A 16,033-nucleotide genomic window follows, 5' to 3' on the forward strand; every position below is an offset into this window, starting at 1 on the left:
ATACAGAGAGGATGAGAGATTTGTAAAACTTTCCACAGCTATGATCATGATTATGAACCAGAAGTGCTGTTTGTAAAGGCAAAGTCTGAATACCAGCAACCACGCTCGCAACACAGGGAACCATGTTTGAAGTTGTATCGACACTTGACTGGCCTCCAGTGCACCCAAATTCCACACCCAAATACAGGATTGGATGTATTCTGGCGAAGTAATTGAAATATTGTTTGAGATATTTTGGGCTCATAAGGAAGATTAAAATACTAAGCCTGTGATTGTTTTCTTCCCTCTCCTTATCTCCCATTCCCTCGTTCCTTTCTCTTTCTATTAAAGGACAGGGATATCTGTAAGAGAAATTTATTGATTTGATTTGGAAATAAAGGAGCCAGTTATTATTTACGGTGGTAAACGTTTGGGGTGCCCCCAATGACTGTTGTTACCATGTTCTTACCCCTCACCTCTTCCATCCCATAATTCCCAATAATCATATATCTTTTATAAGTGTCAGCTGTTTCATACGACTCTCTGTGAACTCTTCTCATAAAGCATTTTGAATAACTAAATTTCAGCCAAAGACCCCTACTGATAAAGCTATATACTTTTTAATTGTTTTTTAAAAGGGGGATACCAATTAACAAACATATCACCCAAAGGAAAAACTACAAGTAGCAAAGAACTTCACAACAAATGTAAGCTGATGAGAATTTTATTAAAGCAATATTGAACACTACTACATGCCATTATGTTCTTGGAAGGTAGGACTGGTAAAAATCATTTTTCTGTTGCGGTTTCCATGTTAAGCTGTTAAGAAACATAGAACATTGTTATTACTTTAAAACCAACACAATTATTTTTATTTCACATAACTTTTTATGTTTGGTGCTTAAGTTCATTTCTTGGTATTGTCTGCTTACCATTTATTATCAAGGAGCACATATCAGGTTTAGGGTGTGGAGGAGTCTATAGTTTCCATTTTGTATTGAGTTAGGAAAGGAGGTGTAAACGTGTTTCTTGAAATAAATGAAGAAACTTGAAATATTTTTCTTGAATTTTTATTGAATAAACTGTGATGTACCTTGGTAGGAATGTTAATGCATCACTATATATTCTTTAGGTGGTTGGAATGGAGAGAAGGCCTTTTTAATATTTCAAGTTGCTCAAATGATACATGTCTTTACATGTCCTTTTACTATAGGTCAATCTAATGGACTTGTGTATGTACACACATTGTATATGCCATAATTACACTGCAATTTCTGAATTATAAAAACAGAAGAGAATGCAGGTTTTTTTCTGGAGTTTACCGGTCAATAAGTCTCCATCAAACTGAGCAAAATAATTTTCTCAGTTTCACTTTTTCATCAGCTTAAACTTTCACCTCTTCCAGCGAAGTTCGAGGTCCAGGGCTGACCTAACCTACCTCCAGTCCAGATGTGGCTGGCTCAAGGTCTGACAACACCATCCTTAGTGTCAAAACAATTCTATTACGAGCAGGGAAAGGAATTTATTTCAATCCAGATTTGTCTGTTTTGAAAGGGAACTAGAGGAGAAACCGTGCAGTGTATAATTGCTTGACAAAGAAAGAAACAGAATTTTTCCAGTTCTTAGAAAACCCTCTTTTAAGATTATGATCTCTGACCTGCTTAGGAAATAGCCTCTTAGGGAGAACTTCACTTTTAACCAGTCAATCTGTTTTGTGTCATCTTTTGTCTCAAATCTTGGAGTTAATAAATAAGCTGCTTCTGCCTCAGAAGTATTGCATAGAGGAACACTGATAAAATTTTCAGTTCTATTAACAGTGTGTCTTAGATCTGTGTTGCCCAATATGGGAGTCTTTTGTCCAGTGTGGGGTGCTGAACATTTAGAAATATAAAATCTGGCCAAGAAACTAAGTTTTAAATTTTAATCTTTTTGAATTTTAAATGATATAAATGCCCCAATATGACTAATGTGTGAATGGTACAGGTATAAAATGTAATACGAGTTCGTCTCTCCCCTCTCTCCCTCCCTCTCTCTCTCTCTCCTCTCCTCTCCTCTCTCTCTCTACTCTCGCTCTCTATGCTCCTCTCTCTGTGTGTGGGCAATTTGAAACATCACATTGCATTGTAATTCTGTGTATCTACATGTTGATTTGAGTAGTATGGCAGCCATTATTTTCTTCGATAAAAATAATTACAGATTTTTTTTTACAATATCTATCCTCAGTATTTGCTCTTAAACATATTTTTGAATACATGAACTATGAGCATTTTACTAATCATAGCCATTATTATTGAAGCTGAACTCTTCAATATGGTACAAACCCAATATCATAAAACATTCAAGAAAAAGTGCATAGGCACCCAAAAGTAAAGTTTGTGAGGTACATGTGAGCAATATATTAGGCAGTCATTGAAATTAGGATGTTATTTAATATGAAAAATATTGTAAAAAACCTCAAGTTTTAAAGGTTTATCTTATAAACATTGTAATATGTCTATGACCTCCTTGCCATTTGAAGCCAGTTCAACTCCGACAGAATTTCATCAGTGCTAGCACTAAATGTACACATTGGAGTGGACATATTTGAATGAAAGAAGAGATTTAAATGCATGCCTGTTAACTTAAAGTAATAAGAAACAAAATGTCTACATACCGGATGCCTTGGCATGCCCTGGTACCACTTTCATAGGGTTAAGCACCTTAAGAGAAGGAGACATTAGAATGCAGTTGGTTTAATTTAGTTTCATATAAACTAAATACTAAACTCACTAATGCAGTATGAAATATATACTCACTAATGCAGTCCTGTCAGTACTGATAGCCTGAGAATGTGCCTTCTACAAAAGAAAGAAGCTAAAGCCATGTCCAGTGCTCCTATATCAAGTATCATGTTACTAACAGTCCAGCACATTCTGCAAGGTCTTGTCCATGGTCTGGGCAAGTACAATCACCCTCATCTTTTAGAGATAGTCATGAAGAGTTAGAGTCAATTTACATAACACAGCTACAAAAATGGTAATTCTGTTTAAGCTCCTTGGCTCATGCTTCTCATTGAAATATAAAACATGTTGCTGTAGGTGGTCCCAGGGATGGGTAATTTCAGGACACAATGGTGCCACCAATATCCCCAGGAGTTTTTGTTTTTCTGCTTCCAACTTTTGATCACAAGACAGCAGACACAGCTCCATGAATCACAATTTCAGACAAATGATCAAAAGAACAACACCCCTTTTTTTCCTAGAGTGTAGCTATACATCCTTTAATAAAAAGGATTCCTAATCCCTAAGAGTTCTTTCTTCCCAGAAACCTGTCCTTTGTTCTCATTTTATATTCATGGTTCACTACAACCTTTCCCTCAACTAAGAAGAGACAAGCAGTATTAAGCTATGGTAACTGATGCCATAGTTGGTGTAAATGAATGGACCTTCTCTCCCTGGGCAGTAGAGAGGACACATCTCTCTCACGAGTAGGTGGAAGGCCATATGTTGGGATCAGTTCCAGCTCTGCCAATGAGGAATGAGTTGTAAGCAAGCTGATGAACAGCTTCTAATTGTGACTGCTATGTGCCATAGAATTTTGACTGTATTACTGCCATAGGATTAATGCCATTTGGGCATCCATTACTGTTGATTAGCTATCTTATTGCAACCCTCTCATAGAACTGTAAGGATAGGGAATTACTGTTTTTACTATTATGTATAGTATAGTACCTAATCTACTGAGTGCTTGAGAAATATTTAGTCAATTGATTAAAAGTGGCCTATGCTAATTGATTGTTTTCTTACCTTTCTTATTACATTTCAGTTTTTTAAAAATCAACTTATTTGTCTGCATATTGATACCTTCCCAGTAAAGCTATGTTTATACATTCCAAAAAATGATTAAGGGACCTTAAATCATGAAGGTACTGGAATAAAGTTACTGTGGATGCTGTGTAATATAAACCCTGCAAAGACTGTTTACAATTTTGTGTGGGTGTAAGAGGAAAAAATGATTCAAATATAAATATGAGTGGGAAAGAAAACTTCTTTTAAGTCCATTTTATGCATCTGTTAACGTTTTGAAGACCATGCGGTAGACTTCATCAGCTTAAAGATTATGAAGTGAAAGAAATGACTTGTGTATAAAATCACTGCAATTCTCTGTTTGAAGCTCCATTTTTAAATTTTTCTTAGGCAAAATGATTATTTCAATAATTTCAAATTCAGTGAAATACTCTCCATATAACAATTTCACTGAAAATATTTTTTCTGTAAAATGAGTTCAAAAGACCAGATTTTGATTACTAATGTGGTGCGAAGAGTAAAGCTAGAGCTGCAAGTCCTAATTTGATTTAGAATATAAGCATTTCTTAAAGTTTATCTGTTTCAATGTAAAGAATTTTTCTTCTAAACTGGCTTTCATTTGGTTCAGGTTCAATGACTATCCATACTGAAATTTCTTTAGCTTTCTCAGCTATTGTTAATGATGTACAAATTCTCTTTAAGAAAAGATTTGAGATACTATCAAGGTTCTCTGAGAAGACATATAGTCATGATTTGCCTGCTAAATGGTCAATTTGTCGGAGCAAATGACCAGTCCCTACATTATTCACAAAAAGTCACTTATAAGTTCTCTCAAGTGATAGGAAATTTTAAATTTAATTCAACACAAGACATGAATGATTTTTAAAACATTTTATTATCTGCTAATGATACTTATTTTTAGTTACAGAATTTACTAAGTGATTGTAGGCACAAATCATTGTGTTCTTGAGTTATTCCTAAAAAACAACCGAAGTATCCACTTCGGTTCTCTCATTTTCTGAATTTTTTAATCCTGAAAAAATATAGCAAAAGGAACAATTAACATAATTTACAAACAGTCCTAGTGAATACTATTTACAATAATAAGTTATGGCTTCAGTTTTGTAAAACAATGTACAACCATTGAGTTTGATTCTGTAATTTCTGAAGTTCCTCATCTTGCTATTAACTAGAAGTTCCTTATGTTCAAGCCTCTAAGACATATTTAATGATATAATAGTAGCTGCCACCTTGCATCAAGTGTTGCCTGCTCTAATCTCATTACTTTATTTCGTTTTCCATAAGGCAACTCTAGGCAATCATCAGTATTTTTTCTCTAATTTTAAACAGGAGAGTACTGAGTCTAAAAAGTAAATACTACCTCCCCAAAGTCACCTTTCCACAAATAGTTTGGGCAAGCTAAAAACACATGATCACATCCACGGAGTTAATCAGTAATAAAGACACAAATAAACCCCTTTTGCATGCAAACAGAGAACATGTACCTTAGTCTAGGATAATCAGGGATAGCTACCAGGTTATTCAAGTCTAGTCAACTACTAAAAGTTCTATCTCATTTCATAAACAGGCTTACAATTGTGAAGACATGCAGGACAGTATTTTTATAAGGAAACTGTGGCAATACTATTTAGAGTTATCTGGGTTTTTCCTTTCCCTGTTTTAAAGAAGGGAATCACCCACAAAATAGAAGTAACTTGGTACCCTACAACCACTTTTTTTTTTGAGGGAAAAGCTAGGACTAGAATCTAGGTCACTCCTGCCCCGCTTCTCTTTTATTCTTAGTAGATAATCATTAATAGCATTTATCACATTTGAATCCATGTGCGTAGTATTATTTCATATATATAACCAATATTGTGTGCATAAGGATCATTCATTAACTATTCTCACTTGTTTGTAAGAGCTTTCTGTAACATGGGAGCATTTAATGCTATATTGTGACAACCTCTTGTCAAATACTTAGTCTGTGGAGTCCAAGTACTGAAGAAGAACCTAACAGTCTCACTAATTTAGCCACTTTCAAGTTGAGTGATCACTTTAGACAGGCAATTTTCCTATACGTCCTGAAAGATAATTCCCATCTACTTTTTTCAGCTTGTTCAAATACGTGTTCTCTTTATTCTCAAAAATTACTCCTTTTATAATCTTCCTGTAGTTTTAGCCTATTCAAACTAGTCAAACCTTTGAAATGCTAGAAAAATGATATTCAGCTGTTCTGTTATTCTTAAATGGTTACATTTCAGTAATGCATAGTCTGATGATAATTCAATGATTAGAATTTAAATTTACCACAAAATCCATGGTGTTAATTACCAAGACCTGTCAACAAATCAGTTGGGAAAAGAAGGGGAAAGATACAATGTATGCTTGGACTAACAGAAGCAAAGACCTTAAGAGTCTGCAACTCTGGGATCTGATTTGTTTTGGAACTCAGAACTCTGGGGCCAATTCTGTGAAATCGCTTTCCTACGATTTGTCTTTTTCTGGCTTCAAGGTATACTCACCACTTCTTCCCGCTTGGTCTTGTCTGTCGCTGGCCAAGCTTCCAGAGGCAGCTCAGGAAGAATGGGGGACAGGGGCTGCATGGAGAACAGTGGAGGCAGAGGTGGCTGTGGTGCCAGGGGCTGCATGGGGTGCAGAGGTGACTGGGGCTGCATGGGCTGATGAGACTGGGGTGGGATGGCTTGGGGCTGGAAGGGCTGCTGGAAGGGCTGCTGGGCAGATGGAGGGATGTTTGGCTGATGGTGTTGGGTTGGAGTCATGGAGTGGTGGCCAGGAACTGGCATCATTGGTTGCTGGGGGGCCACTGGCTGTTGAGCTGGCACCACTGGGAGGTGGTGATGAGGCTGAAGGGTGTGACTCGGGGGATGCTGTTGAGACAGCACAGGGATGATTTGGTGGTGCAGCCATCCACCCATGGGTTCGTAACCATAGGAAGGATACTGGTGAGAAACAAAGAGTCAGGTTTACCATTGGCTCAGTTGATTTCTAACTGGAGAAGTAGCAGTAGTGTTTGTTATTATGACCTTATGAATATTTTAGTCATTTTTTCCTTTGCAAGAATTTCTAACAGTGTACACAGATATGACCTTTTACAAACTAAAATTCCCATTAGTGTTTGTAGATGGAGTAGACATGATATTTCAGTTTAAAAGGGAATTAAAATGCATGCCTATTCTCTAAAGGGAATGAAGAACAAAATGTTTACATACCGGCTGCCTTATCATGCTCTGGTACCACTTCAAAGGGGTAAGCACCTTAAGAGAAAGAGACATTAGAATGCATTTGATTATGTTTAACTACATAAGAACTAAATACTAAACTCACTAATGCAGTATGAAATATAGACTCACTAATGCAGTCCTGTCAGTATTGATAGCCTGAGAATGTGACTTCTACAAAAGAAAGAAGAAGGTAAACATTTGTTGGATGTTTCCTATGTGTCAGGTACTGTGTTATATCCATCCCATCCACTTTTCCTGTTTTCTCACATGATCTGAGGCAGGTATCACCCTCACTTTTATAGGTAATGTTATGAAAACTCAGGTAGGTTCATTCACTTAGCTGAAGTTACAAGAGTAGTAATTCGATTTAATTCCACAGTTCCTGCTCTTCATTGAAAGAGCAAAACAAACAATTAAAAATTTATGACACAACAATGTGATCTAATATTCATTTGATCCTTTCTTATTTGATATCACAATGGAGAAAGAGGGTGGAGACCTTTCCTTTTATCCTTAAGACATAGATTTCTTGATCAAATATATCAACATTTTAAGATGAAACAGTAAAATTTGCCTCAGATTCCTACTAGCAATTTTCTTCAGTTTATATGAGTAAACAGATTCATATCTTTATCTGAACCTGTGAGATAAATAAAGAATTTCATCCCTCTCTAGACAGTATTGCCTTATTAGTTAGACTCAGATTTATAACTCTCTTGTATGGTATATTATTTAATCAATACAACAAAAAACTATTAACCTCACTCAAGTTATGAGTGGCATAGCTCTTTCCATGCCCTTTATTATTCTCCAAATAATATTCTTGAAATGTAGTTATCATTGTCTCCCTTCTCTAGATGAGGAAAACAAAGTTCCGTGGGGAAAAACAGATCTTCCCAAGGTCATAGAATTTGCATGCCTTTGAGGAGACCCCCCCCAAACCCTGTTTCTAGAACTCTTCTGCTTTCCGTCACTCTGAAGATACTCTTTGAAACCACTTTTCCTTGATCACTTAGCAGAGCCAATCGCGTGTGGATGTCTTTGAATCAGCAATTTTTCCAGCTAGAAAAGTTTTTAACATCTTACTTACTCCTCGAATTTTATAGGCTGGCACAGAACAAGACTGTTGAAGCCGAGTTCAGTTTCTGCCCTATCATGGAGCCTTCCTGAGTGGTAGTTCATGGTGGATACATTTAAAACTAGGTTTAAAAGTAGAGGCTGAGTCAGAGTGACCAGGTAGAAGGGTGCTGGGAAATGCAGATTTGAGGCCATCAGTCGGGGCTTAAAGCTGCTGGTGGGAACTGAAAAAGTGTGACCATTTGAGAAACATCTTGAATGAAGAATCAACACACCACTCTTTACAGATCTCAGGACATCTTTAACTCAAACAATGGTCAAAATTAGTAAATAGAAAAATTACCTCATAGCTTAAGTTGATATAACCAGGGCTCCCAGGATGAGGTGGTAGCTTTTTTAGAAATGGAAGAGGGCAGATTCAAAGAAAAAGAGGGGGAGAAACAAAGAAAAAGGAGAAAGAGGAAGAGAAAGAAAGAAATTAAGTCAATATCAATTGTTCACATTAAGGATGTCTAAAGCTTATACATAGTACAGAATGTATTTGAGGTCTACTTTTAGCCTGAGCATGTATACTGTGGTGGAGAAGCCTTCTCATTTTAAAGAGGCTCTGATTAGCTAAATGACTTTCCCAGGGGTCATAGTCTTTTAGTGGGAGACCTGTAAGCAGAAGGCAGCATACATTTTTTCCTCCAGGAATCTTTGAATTAAGCTCATCAACCATCAAAGAATCCTACCCCTTTCCAGCCACCCATTTACTTGTTGCTCAAACTCCCTGTGTATTAGGAAAAGAGGTATATTTCTATTACACAACTGAAAAATAGCAACAAGCAAGGAATTGTTTCCCCAAGGGTCCCTTTAACGATCAGCTGGTTAAGTGTTGAAATATCAAAGGGATGCCTAGTAATTAACATGCAAAGTAAATAAATAACACCCTAACTCTATTGTTCAATGTGAGAACAAGATGAGAATAATAAAATACAAACATCCCAAATCCATCCTCTGAACAATAAAATAATAGATGTATTGAAGATCAAGGCCAACCCTTTTTATTATTCTATAAATGATTTATGACAGAAATTTAGAAGTTCCAAATAAAAAGCAACCTGAACAATTTTCTAAACCAAACCTGTCTGTGCTTCTCAAAGTGGGGTCAGCTGACTAGGAAGTTCTGGTTGGTGGGGGGGGGCAGGAGACAGAAAGGTGTGAGCATAAAGCAGAAAACCTCCCTCAGACACAAAGCTACTGAAAGGTCAGTTCAAATCTACTCTTCCAAAAATGCTTGTGTTTTGCAGCCCAATTTATTCACTCTCATCTGAATGCAAATGAACACTAGTTAGGTAGCTGTCTTCCCTATTTTATCTTGATATAAGCTCTCTGAGACTGGGTTATTAAAAGGGGATGAATTTATAAATGTCAGCTTCTCCCAAAACGAGGAATCATCAAAATGCAGGATTTCAAGAGCACATAGCACAAAATCTTGGTCTTTTGTGTGAGAGAAAAGAGGCAGGTATACAAGCCTACTGGCTTCTGTTGTACCGAATATTCTTTATACCACCGAAAAGCCTTGCTAGTGTATGTTCTTAGCTTTCTGCCATTATGTACCTGTGTCTGGAGAGTGGGCTAGACTTCCTTTGTTTTGGTACATTTGAACAGTAATGTACAGACCTTCTACTACAATTGCTTGATATCTATGCTTTTGGCATAGGCAGAATTCCATAAACATGCTAAGGTCAAGTCCTACCTAAGGAGTGAATCAATGCACCAAAGTGGGAGGTCCTTGGGGAAGAGTGAGGTGGTACAAGTCGGAGTATCAAATATAGAAATGTTACCTCCTTAAGGCAAGAAGAAAATTTAAAACTTGTGAGGAATTGAGTCTTAGAGATTGTTTGGATGTCACATTTGCCTAAGGTTGAGTAAACACTTTTTCTGGATGCCTTTCAAAGATTCCTTCAAGTAAGATTACTCCTTGTGGAGATGGGCAGTGGTGTTTACAAGTTAATTGTTACGGCAGAGTTCTCTGAGGGTAAAATGCTTGTTAAAATGTTGAGTGCTTGGCCCCATTTCAGCTGTACTGAGTTACAATCTGTGGTGGAGACATTCCTGGTTTTCTTTTTTAAAAGTTCCTTAAGGGTTTCTTCAACACTTAGACACTTGGGGATATTAGATCTTGTGCTGAATGAAACCCTGAAATTCACCAACCATTGGGGGGCAGATTTGTATTTCCAAGCTTGTGAAATTGGATACAATCAATAAAAGGGGTAGTTTACTCACGGGCATAGCAAAAGCTGCTCCCAGGAGGCAGGCAAACAAAATCCAGGTCCCCATTTCTTGATAGTTCTGAAATGGAAATCAACACCAGCCATTTAAAAATGTATTTTTATAGGAATAAACATAACTATGTTTCATACATTCATATAGTCCACATTAGTGTATTGATAATAAAAAGATGGGGTCCTTCTTGATAAAGGACTTCATTCATGTGTGATTCCCATTTTGAACCTATATCACTGCTTCTGTATCAAAATAATGCTAAAGAGGCCTTTCAGTTTAGCTAAAGCTTAAAAAGTTATAGAAAGACAAATTATCTACCGAAATGATTTTGTATACCATTTTTCTGTATATATACAGCCTGTAGATTCATAGGAGGTAAATGATCTATAAATAATGATTAAAAGAACCGGCTCAAATAGAAAAGTTGAGGAGATAAAATGAATGTAATTTTATCCTTTTGTAAGAAGACATAAAAATGTTCTTGTTGGGTATAGCCTACTTGAACAGTGCTACTGTTAAAAGCATAAACTAATTATTTGAGACAATTTTGAGTTATTTTCCAGAATAGACTAATGGAAGAGTTGGTTTAGGTCCAGATGTCACCATCTGTAGAATTTTAGACAAGAATATCTCATAACAGCTTTGAGTTCCAGGTGGAAATCAAAAGATGTGGTTAAACCAAAGGGAGGGCACAGTGCTTACCATTCTCCGCTTCTTTAATGGTTCTAAATGAATTCTACCTAAAAATTCTGTCTTCCATCAGTTACATCATCTTTTTGTTTGTCAACAGTGGAATTCTACATATTAATGTCATGGAGACATGAAGCAAGAACTGGCCATCCCAAAAAATGTACACTGCTTTATGACAACACCATGAAGTACATATAAGATATGAATGTAACATGTAATGGTGCTGGCTATGAAAAGTACATTGAGATTTTCTACCTTCTAAATCTATTCTTTTTACAGAGGTTAAGTTAATAAGAAAAGGCATTTACACTTTATATAATTAAACAAACTTTGTAAAGAAGTAGGTCATAGCCTGTTAAATTCACTATCCTAATTTTAAAAAGCAAATAAACATTTTGGTGTGAAATCTGGCTCCATAAAAGCTTTGGAATCCTTGACCTAAAACTTACAGAAATGATGCATTGCTGTACCACAAAGCTGAAAATTCATTTCAATGATCAGAGACTATAATTTAATTATTTAAAGCTGAAGAAGCACATATGGTGTGGATGGCAGAGAGTAATAGAAATGTGCAATATATTCACACCTTTGAAACATAAAATTCAGAGAAAAAAATGACCACAATTAAGATAGTAAATTATGAATAAACTCCACATACCTTTGAATGTGTTCTGAGTGAGTTTCTGTCTGAAGCTCAGGGATGCTTGATCCTTTGACTTCTTCCAACTCTGGGCCCCAATTTATATCATCCAGAGCATCTAGAGCAGCCAATCAGGTTTCAGAATGACAAATCTGCTGAGTCTATCGAAAAATCCCTGTATCATGATTTTTTAGATGCTGTGAGCACTGTTACGGTTGCATGTTGTGATTAGTGCATATAGTCTTTCATTACAGGCAATAATAGGTTTGGGAGACTTCTTCAAGTCAGCAAATGAGTTGACTGCATCTGCTGATATATTTGAATTCATTTTTAAGGAAGTTCTATTCCATCATCTACTCCTCAGTTCTAGCAGTTGACATTGTCCTTTTTTAGAAACCGCTTAAGGTTCTCCAGACTTTTCATATCAGGAGGCATAGATTCATATCTTATTCTGGTAAAAAAAAAATCCAAAACTCTCTCAGAATTCCACAGTTGCCAGTGTTCTTTTTCTGCTTCTATTAAAAATATTTCCTCTGTCCCCTGTGTCCTTTATCGCTACTCTTATGTCCACCTTCTTGGCCCTTTCCAGAAAACCACCTGCGCTGCAAACTACTGTGACCTCAAGACTATTACAGTCACAATGCTTATTCTAATGCACTCCCCGAGGGACAAAGTAAATACCTACCACATGCCAGAGAATGTTCTTGGAAATATACTTGAATACTTAGAAACATGTGTAACAGGAGATATTGCCCTGGTTCTACTACAGAGCCAGTTGGCATTTCTAGGCCAGTGATTCTCAGCCTGTGGGTCGCTACCCCTTCATGATTCAGATGACCTTTTCACAAGGGAAGGATGACAACCACCGCTCTAGACTTTTCCAGCACTCACCAAGTCCAGCGCTTCAGACTGAAAACTGAAATTGACATCTCTTTTTAAGTGCTTATTAACTGTCCCTTTAGCGGCATTGCCTCCACGTTTGCGCCCGTCTCGTCTTTACTTAAACAGTATTAACCAAGTCCACTCACTTTGTAAGAGGACTTCTGACTTCGCTATTAAATTTACGCGCATTTTACTTCTCTGCCTTAATAAAGCATGGGTTGGCTTTACTTTATTCTGCAATATGATCATTTGAGACATAAATTTATAACTAATGACAGGGATTAACGGGGTTTGTATCAGTATTAAATGATGTTCCATAAACAGGTGTCATAGTTAGATCTTTCAAATACAGAGTTTTTCAACTTTCACACATATCCCTATTTTTCTATAGCCACAAATATACATAACTTCTAGACCCTTCAACTTGATCCATTAGTACAAGGAGAAAATAGTCATGAGTGTGTAATGTATAGTATTCATGACAATGTTGAATTTAGACAATGTTAATCTTGACTCCTGCTTCACCCCAGACGGAGGGAACATTGAGAAATTACTTAGATGTGTGAGTCACGGTTTCCTCATATGTAGGAAGAGTACAATAATACAGTCTACCTAAGACAATTAGTGTAAAAAAATAGGCGAGACACATACACAGGGAAACTGAAAGTTGTTTGTTGCCCATACCTCTCCTATTACCTGGAAAATGGTGTTTAAAGTATACGAATAATATTTAAGATCTAAGGTGGACTAAGGTCAAAGTTTATCTTTGAGAATAAATGAGGAAAAGCAACTGAACATCATAATGAAAGGTAGATCATTCAATTTGGAAGAGAAAAATGGCAGAGTAGTAAGTGGAAGGACATAATAAGCCAAATGTTTACCACATAATGAACACAGAATATGACTCTAAAAATATGTCCACGGTTTGTACTTTTTATGAATATGCTTATTGCTGAATCATATATATCAGGCGCAAGACATTTTCTCTCTAAGGAAGTTGTAAAATGATAGAGTAAGGAAAATGTTGATCATATATTTTCATTCACTCTTCCACTCATTTTATTTAATTACAAGTATTGGGATGCCTGAAAGGATTTGGAACATATTTTCTTTTACAAAATTGTAGCTAATAAGAAAGACCTAATTAATAAAGTCATTGATGAATTCCTTTTGGCCTTACAGCCACATGCAGTGTATCTCATTACTGTTTTTTATCTTTCAAGAATGAAAGAGTGATAGATTCAGTCACAGTGATCCACAGATGTGTTCTTATTATAACACTTATTTTCTGACTAAGGCAATTACTGTGCATTCACTGTGTACAGCAGTTGATCAGACACTGATGGCCAGTTCCATAGAAATGATACAGTTATTTCTGTTTTTTTTTCTCTCTATGTCATGTCCTAAATTATTGGATATTAAAATACAGATTTTTATCTGGAATTTCTTCCACTAATTTAGCTACCACTCATATAATTTTTAAAAATATCAAGTACAACCATCTGTGGTGGTTCATACTTGTATTCTCAGCATTCTAGAAGTTGAGGGCAGGAGAATCATCACTGTTTGAAAACAACTTGGTCTACCAGTAAGTTTCAGTACAGTTGGGCTACAGAGTGAGAAATTGTCACCAAAGAAATGCTCAAGTATGGTTAAAAATGGAAAAATGATCTACATAGGCATTTGTCAAAAAGAAGGAATACAAGTAGTCAGCAAATGCATGGAAATGCTCACTATCATTAACTATCAGAAAAATACAAATCAAAATTATGATGAGATATTATCTTACCAAAGTTAAAATGGCTACTCTCACAAAGATAAGAAGTAACAAAGGCTGTCAAATATTTAAAGAAAAAAAGTGCTACACGCCTTGGTAAAGATATAAATTCTCAATACTCGGCCATCAGAACATTGAAAATCCGTCTTTACCATGATCCAGAGATCCATATCTGTGTATACACCCAAAGAAAATGAATTCATTACTTCAAAGGCACATCTGCACTCCCAGGTTAACTGTGGTACTGTTTACAGCACCTAAGATACAGAATCAACATAGATGCTCATCAACAGATGAATGGATAAATGAAGTGTACATGTACACAATCTTGTTTTGTTGTCCTATAATAAAGATGAAATCTTGCCATTGCCAGCAAATGAATATAGAACTAGAAACAAGTTTTCAGAAAATGCTAATTAGCTTGATATGATCATGTAATTCTGAATATCACACTCTACTCTAAAAATATGCACAATAAACTCAAAATCCATAAAATTGAGCGTTTCAGGAGAAAAATTCAAATCTCAATTAAAATTTTGCCTAAATCCAATTATTTCATTTTTGCATAAGCTGATTTTGGAAAACACGACTTACAAAAATATTATTTTTATAGTAGATAGAGTGTATAAGATTTCAAGAATTATCCTGTTTCTCTTTCTTTATGAAGTTGATTATTTGTTATTTTAAATCAGTATTTAAAACAATGTTAAGCATAAGATATTTTCCTGTATGTGCTATCTCTAAGTCAAGTGTAATGATATGGATCCCAAATGTGTCTTTATTTGGTCCCACTTTCATCTCACATATCTGTAACTGCATATATTTGTGCTGACTACATATGAACTGCAGGCTATTCTTGTTATTATAGAGAACAAAAAGTGTGTGAATTTATTACTACTTCTAAACACTGTCCTTGGAAGTGATGAGTGAATAAATTTAAATGCCCTTCTTAATTAAAATAGTTCTTTTGTCATTTTTGGTAGTTGTTATTCTTTTATTTGATTTGCAACCCATCACATTTTGCTGTTCCCAGGATGCTTATGCTAGCAAATTGTCCCCTTTAAATTAGCTGATTCTGATTCATGGTTTGTTGAGAAGCCATATAACTAAGTTAGTTAGAGATTTTTTTGTCAACTTCAAGCAAAGGAACACTCTCCAACAACATGATCTGCTCATGGTACTCGTGGTCACCTGTGAGAATTGCCCAAGAGATTCATTTTCATAGCATTTGATGCAGATGGTGACTTCAGGGAGGATATTTTCTATTATGCTTTATAATTCTATCATCTGGCTTACTTCCTGAGTCTCAGCCACTTTTGATTTATGAGAGTGGTCATTGGAAAAGTGAATACCGAGGCCCTTTAATATCAGCTATATAGTACCTCAATTCTCAAGCCTTCTCTTAAAGTAGACTCAGAATTGACTAATATTCTAGAACCATCCCAAGACTAACTACTTTTGGGTAATTAGAACTAAAGTTAGTTTTGAAATTATCTAGTTGTACAAAGAGGACCCTAAGAGAGGTATACATGGATCTACTGTATGTGGGAAGTTGAAAAAGACAAGATCTCCTGAGTAAATTGGGAGCATGGGGACCATGGAAGAGGGTAGAAGGGGAGCGGAGAAGAATGGAGGGGAGCTGAGAAAAATACATAGCTCAATAAAAACAATTTACAAAAGAAAAGAA

The 16,033-nt window shown here is 36.0% G+C and overlaps 2 protein-coding genes across 4 annotated transcripts in view; one reads left to right on the forward strand and one right to left on the reverse strand.

Annotated features, from left to right (window-relative positions):
• Arhgap6 (Rho GTPase activating protein 6) overlaps positions 1 to 16,033 on the forward strand; it is a 511,034-nt gene that overhangs the window by 378,461 nt on the left and 116,540 nt on the right. The window lies entirely within an intron of this gene.
• Positions 794 to 10,411, reverse strand: Amelx (amelogenin X-linked). 2 transcript variants are annotated; one of them, XM_038316289.1, is made up of 6 exons: positions 10,358 to 10,411; positions 8,430 to 8,477; positions 6,998 to 7,042; positions 6,290 to 6,655; positions 2,633 to 2,678; positions 794 to 798 (listed from the first exon to the last, which is right to left on the reverse strand). In XM_038316289.1, the coding sequence occupies exons 1-6, from the start codon at positions 10,409 to 10,411 to the stop codon at positions 794 to 796; spliced, it is 564 nt and encodes a 187-aa protein (XP_038172217.1). The 2 variants fall into 2 exon arrangements, with proteins under 2 accessions (XP_038172217.1, XP_038172216.1); XM_038316288.1 differs by having other exon boundaries at positions 6,290 to 6,727.

This window comes from Arvicola amphibius, chromosome X (genome assembly GCF_903992535.2).
Source record: "Arvicola amphibius chromosome X, mArvAmp1.2, whole genome shotgun sequence".
NCBI classification, from domain to species: Eukaryota; Metazoa; Chordata; class Mammalia; order Rodentia; family Cricetidae; genus Arvicola; species Arvicola amphibius.

What these genes read in the sequence shown, in the direction of transcription:
- Amelx (XM_038316288.1), bottom strand. Translation starts at nt 10,411, where the DNA reads ATGGGGACCTGGATTTTGTTTGCCTGCCTCCTGGGAGCAGCTTTTGCT. An exon ending in GAGCAGCTTTTGCTATGCCC is followed by an intron (nt 8,478 to 10,357) that starts GTGAGTAAACTA and finishes TTTCTAAAAAAG; the next exon opens with CTACCACCTCATCCTGGGAG. An exon ending in ATATCAACTTAAGCTATGAG is followed by an intron (nt 7,043 to 8,429) that starts GTAATTTTTCTA and finishes CTTTCTCTTAAG; the next exon opens with GTGCTTACCCCTTTGAAGTG.